Consider the following 6,259-nt stretch of genomic DNA (forward strand, 5'->3'; position numbering starts at 1 on the left):
GTGCGACCTGGTGTAGGGAACCTGCTTTGGCAGGGGGGGTGGGCTCGAAGATCTCTAGAGGTCCCTTCCAACCCCTACAGTTCTGTGATTCTGTGATTCATTAATGGTACTAACATAGAAGACGACATTCTCAACTGCATTCTATTTCCCTAAAGTAAATTTAAAAGGAAGACCACATGGATTAAGATACATCTTCTATCTTCTCAGGAACTTGACCCATTCATCAATCCATCTTTTTTTTTTGTAGACTACTAAAACAGAAAAAGCAGCAACTGCTTCCAGAACAATCTATCAAGAACACCATGAAGAAGTATGCATGTCTATTTTATATAAAATATTTAAATATTTAAACTATTTCACAACACAATTCTCTCTATATTGATTCTTCAATCACTACAATATTCCACCACAATAAAGTTGATAAACAAATAAGAGGAATCGCATAAAACCCTTACTTCTCTGGCATGATGAAGTGCAGCAAAGACCAAAGCTCTCTGAGGGAGTTCTGCAGGGGGGTTCCAGTAATAAGAAGACGATGATTGGACTTGAAGTCTATTAAAGTCTTGTATAGAAGGGAATCATCATTTTTTAAACGATGAGCTTCATCAATCCCTATAAACACCCAATTCAGACCACCAAGGAATGACTTAAAGAAATGGAAGGGGGGGAGGGAAGACATTAAATGAGTTAATATATCATGCAATTTCTGAATTTTTACATAAGGTTATAAATCCCATATTTTTTATTTTAATACCATATTGACACCTATGGGTTTTTACATTTGCTGGATTCAACTAAAGGGTATAGAATCATTCCAAGTTTAAAAGGAAAGCAAAAGGCTAAGAAGTTGACGTATATGTTTTCAGATAATAATAATAATAATAATAATAAAAACTCTTCTTTCGAGTGTATACAAACAAATGGAGTAAAGTAGTTCTACTCATTGGCTTTCTGTTAAAATTTTCATACGCTGTTAGGATTAACGATAACTATGGGCTACTATCATGGAAATATTAATATACATACTACAGCATACACAAATACAAAGAAAAACATGGGGTTTCAGAGTTGTGAATCACAGGTGTTTGGGGCTACGGGTTGGTTTACCATTTCCTGGATGACAGTCCACAGGGAAGTAGATCGTTTTAAGAAGCAAAGAACCCAAATACATGTAACTCAAAAACATTTGTCAAATGTAAAACTCACTTTATCTCCATGAAGAAATAAGTGTGATTACCTTATCCTTCAGCAAGATTTCATAAGTTGTTAGAAGTATATTGAATTTTAATCGTTTGGTCTGTGGATGCATCCATTCGTGAGTTCTTATCTACAAAAAACAAACAACAAAAGAATCAGGCAAAATATAAGCTAGAGGAAAAATGGTCTTATTGGTCATGACGACTTCAAGCATTATAGCAATGTAAATGTTGAGAGACATAGAATAATTTGAATCAAGGAACTGAAACGCAGTATTCCAGGTGGATTTTTTTTCCTTTTTGAATTTTTGAAGACATGGCAAAGGATTTCCACTTTTAAGTTTTTATTTTTAATTTAACAGACAGTTACTTAAATTCCTCCTTTCAGAAAAGGAATTTGGAAGTTATCATGGACTTGTACACTTAAAATTTTTATTTTATGCAGCTAAATAACTGCATGACAAAAGACAGTATATTTTCAAATGCAAGGTTACATTTTAAACCTTTCTTATTATTAAGCCTTAAGTCTTTCACATACATTTATATAAGATCAAAACGTAAGCTTTTAATCTGCATTTTAAACAACGTTTCAAGTATTTGCTCAGTATTAATCAAAGTATTGGAGACTAGCAGAAGACAGGAAAATAAAATGAATCCTGTTTACTGCTTAGCTTTTTCAATGATGCAAAGAAATACTCACCGTATTTCTACTAGCTATATCTCCTAAGTAAACCACAGCATTCATCTGAGGAGCCCAAGTTTGAATCTCTCTTTGCCAAGACGTCAAAGTAGAAAGCGGGACAACCAGCAAGAAAGGCCCATACAGTTCATGTTCATGGAACAGGTAGTTCAGAAAAGAAATTGTTTGTATTGTTTTACCCAGACCCATTTCATCTGCAAGAATACAACTATTCCCTCTACTAAAAAAAAAAAAACCAAAAATTATTAATGAATACTTAAAATTTAGAAACAGTAAAACAAATTTAAGACTATACTTACTTGCACCACGAGTGAGCAAGCCAGTTCAGCCCATTTAACTGATAGTCTCTTAACTCTAAACAATCGCGCCCTCCAATATAAGATGGTTGCTTCTTTAACGCAACAAATCTCGGCCTCTGTTTTAGAATCTGTTTAAAGCAAATTAAGCATCAATACTACTACAGAATGAAGTTACCAAAATACCTTACTATAGAAACAAAATAGCAGTAGTAACCTGTAGGGTGACCAAGTCCAGTCTTTATTCACCACAGAAAACTAGGCCATATAACACCGTCAACTCATTTGCAAGTACAATTTAGCTTAATAGTTGAACTAGATTCCACAACAGAAATGAAATTAACTTGTTCAGAGATTACTTGTAAAAAAATATTAGAGCACCAAATTCCATCTCTGAACAGCAATATAAGTTGGGAAAAAAAGCCTACAAAAGCCTCCATATTTAGCAGTTGTTGAGAGCAGCTGCAGTGGAGCCAGCCTGGCCAGAACTAGAACAATCAATCTTGAGATAAAAGGGGGTTTCAGAGGTACCCTGGAATAAGATCAGACCTAAAGTGCAGGATAAGGGATCAGTTCGTAAATGAGGCTTAGTAGGAGCCCAACTCAAGTGCCTGTACACATGGAACACAGGGAACAAGCAAGAAAAGTTACAGGTGTGCATATGCCTACAGGACTACGTCATCATTGGCATCACTGAGTGAGATGCGCTGGGATGGCTCTCACAACTGGAATGTAGGAATAGATGGGTATAAACACTTCAGGAAAGACAGGCAGGGGAGAAGGGGAGGGGGTTTTGCCCTCTACATCAATGACCACCTGGAGTCCATGGAGCTCCACCTGGGGATGGATGAGGAGCTGACAAAGAGCTTATGGGTTAGGGTTCAAGGGAAGGAGACATCATAGAAGGGGTCTGCTACAGGCTGCCTGATCAGGAAGACCAAGTGGTTGAGGCCCTCTAAAAACAAGAGCAGCTTCATATTCACAAAACATGGTCCTCATGGGGGACTTCAACCACCTCGATATTTGCTGGAAGAACAAAACAGCAGTGCACCAGACATAGAAGAGGTTCCTGGAATGTGTCAATAACAACTTCCTCTTTTAAGTAGTACAGGAACCCGTGAGAAAAGGTGCTATATCGGACCTTGTTGTCACCAACCAGGAGGAGGTGGTGAGTAATGTGAAGCTCAAGGGCAGCCTCGGCTGTAGTGACCATGAAATGGTGGAGTTCAAAATCCTTAAGGTGTCAAAGTGGGTGTGCAGCAAGCTTGCTACTCTGGACCTCAAGAGGGCAGACTTTGAACTCTTCAGGAAACTGCTTGGCAGGGTGGCATGGGAGAAAGCCCTGGAGAGAAGAGGGGCCCAAGAAAGCTGGCTGGGATTCAAAGACCATCTGCTTGATGCCTGGGAGAAGAGACCAAATCCCTCCTCATCACAACCTCCCTCCAGGAAGTTGTAGAGTGCAATAAGGTCTCGTCCAAGCCTCCTCTTCTCCAGACCAAACAATCCCAGCTCCCTCAGCCGCTCCTCATAAGACTTGTGCTCCAGACCCCTCACCAGTTTTGTTGCCCTTCTCTGGACACGTTCCAGGGCCTCAATGACTTTTTTTGTAGTAAGGGGTCCAAAACTGAACATAGTACTCCAGGTGCGGCCTCACCAGTGCTGAGTGCAGAGGGATGGTTACCTCCCTGCTCCTGCTGGCCACACTATTTCTAACGCAGGCCAGGATACCGTTGGCCCTCTTGGCCACCTGGGCACACTGTCAGCATCAACCAACACCCCCAGGTCCCTTTCCTCTTCACAGTTATCCAGCCACTCAGCCCCAAGCCTGTAGCGCTGCATGGGGTTATTGTGGCCAAAGGGCAGGACCCAGCACTTGGCCTTGTTGAACCTCATCCCATTCACCTCAGCCCAGCAATCCAGCTGGATCTAGATCCCCCTGAAGGGCCTCCCTACCCTCAGGCAGACCAACACCACCTCCCAACTTGGTGTCATCTGCAAACTGACTGAGGGTACACTCAATCCCCTCATCTAGGTCATCAATAAAGATATTAAACAAGTTGGGCCCCAGTACCGACCCCTGGGGGACACCACTTGTAATGGGTCAACAGCTAGACTTAACACCAATAACTATTACCCATTGGCCACAGCCCTCTAGCCAGTTCCTTAGCCAAAGAAGGGTATACCTGTCCAGGCCACGGGCAGCCAGTTTCCCCAGAAGAATACCGCGAGAGACCGTGTCAAAGGCTTTGCTGAAGTCTAGGTAGACTACATCAACAGCCTTTCCCTCGTCTACCAGGCTGGTCACCCAGTCGTCAAAGGAGATGAGGTTGGTCAAGCACAACTTGCCTTTCACGAACCCATGCTGGCTGGGCCTGATGCCCCCTGGACGCGTGATCTCACCAAAGATGATTTGCTCCATAACTTTCCCTGGTACCGAGGTCAGGCTGACAGGCCTGTAGTTCCCCGGATCCTCCTTACGGCCCTTCTTGTAGATGGGAGTCACATCGGCAGGCCTCCAATCCTCTGGGACCTCTCCAGATAATCAGGAGCGCTGGTAGATGGTGGAGAGCGGCTCGGCAATCACCCCTGCCAGCTCCCTCAGCACCCTAGGGTGGAGCCCGTCCGGTCCCATGGACTTGTGGCAGTCCAGATGGAGGAGGAGCTCTCTGTCTCCACCTGAATCACCGGGGGTGTATTCTGCGTAGCATTCCAGGCTTCCAGATCAGGGCGTAAAGTGCCCTGAGGATAACTGATCTGCCTATTAAAGGCAGATGTAAAGAAGGCGTTGAGGACCTCAGCCTTCTCCTTATCCTCAGTGGTCACATTCCCCGCTGCATCAAGTAAAGATGGAAATTCTCCATCCTTTCTCCTCCAAAGATAAAGGAAAAGCAACTGACGTCATCTATCTATACTTCTGCAAAGGATTTGACACTATCCTGCATGACATCCTGGTTGCCAAACTGGAGAAAAATGGATTTGATGGATGGGCCTCTTGCTGGATAAGGGGATGGTCACACTCAGAGTTGCAGTCAACAGCTCAATGATCAAGTGGAGACAGGTGTTGAGTAGCATTCTTCAGGAATCTGCGTTAACATCTGTGTAGGCAATATGGACACTGAAATTGATCACGCTCTCAGCAAGTTTGCAGATGACACCAAGCTGAGCAGTGCAGTTGTCACACTAGAGGGAAGAGACCAGAGGAACCTGGACAGGCTTGAGAGGTGGGCCCATGCCAACCTCATGAAGTTCAACAAGGCCAAGTGCAAGGTCCTGCATTTGGGTTGGGGCAATCTGAAGCGCAGATACAGGTTGAGCAGAGAATGGTTTGAGAGCAGCCCCGAGGAGAAGGATTTGGGGGGTGTTGGTTGATGAAAGATTCAGTATGAGCTGGCAATGCGCACTTGCAGCCCAGAAGGACAACCCTATCCTGTGTTGCATCAAGAGGCGTGTGAGCAGATGGGTTCTGCCCCTCTACTCTGTGCTCATGAGACCCTACCTGGTGTAACACATCCAGATCTGGGGCCCCCAACACAAGAAGAGTATTAAGCTGTTAGAGCAGGTGCAGAGATGACCAGAGAACAGGCTGAGAGCGCTAAGGCTCTTCAGCCTGGAGAAAAGAAAGCTCTGAGAAAAAACTTATAGCAGCCTTCCAGTACCTGAAGGGGGCCTACAGGAAAGCGGGAGAGGGACTTTTTAGAAGAGCAGGTAGCAACCAGATGAGGGAAATTGGTTTTGAACTGGAAGAGGGTAGATTTAGACTAGATATTAGGAAGAAAGTCCTTACTGTAAGGGTGGTGAGACACTGGAACAGGTTGCAGATGCCCCCTCCCCGGAGGCATTCAAGGTCAGGGTAGATGAGGCTTTGAGCAACCTGGTCGGGAGGGAGGTGTCCCTGGCTGTAGCAGGGGGGTTGGAACCAGATGATCTTAAAGGTCCCTCTTCCAACCCAAACCATTCTATCCTTGTGATTCTATATATAAATATAGCTGTTGTTACTATTATGAACAGTCTTCAAAAGATCTTTTGTAATTTCGTATCTCAGGATGCACAACTTCCACTTTTTCTTT

At 43.7% G+C, this 6,259-nt stretch overlaps 1 protein-coding gene across 1 annotated transcript; it reads right to left on the reverse strand.

Moving 5' to 3' along the window:
* Window positions 1–451: 451 nt before the first annotated feature.
* LOC100539273 (chromodomain-helicase-DNA-binding protein 1-like) lies at window positions 452–2,338 on the reverse strand (the record flags this gene model as incomplete). Its single annotated transcript, XM_019610847.2, has 4 exons — window positions 452–646; window positions 1,238–1,327; window positions 1,897–2,113; window positions 2,196–2,338. Coding segments are annotated over 4 exons (645 nt in total), but the record flags the coding sequence as incomplete, so codon positions are not given.
* Window positions 2,339–6,259: the final 3,921 nt, after the last annotated feature.

The sequence above is a fragment of the Meleagris gallopavo genome, assembly GCF_000146605.3.
Source record: "Meleagris gallopavo isolate NT-WF06-2002-E0010 breed Aviagen turkey brand Nicholas breeding stock chromosome 22 unlocalized genomic scaffold, Turkey_5.1 Chr22_random_7180001957271, whole genome shotgun sequence".
NCBI classification, from domain to species: domain Eukaryota; kingdom Metazoa; phylum Chordata; class Aves; order Galliformes; family Phasianidae; genus Meleagris; species Meleagris gallopavo.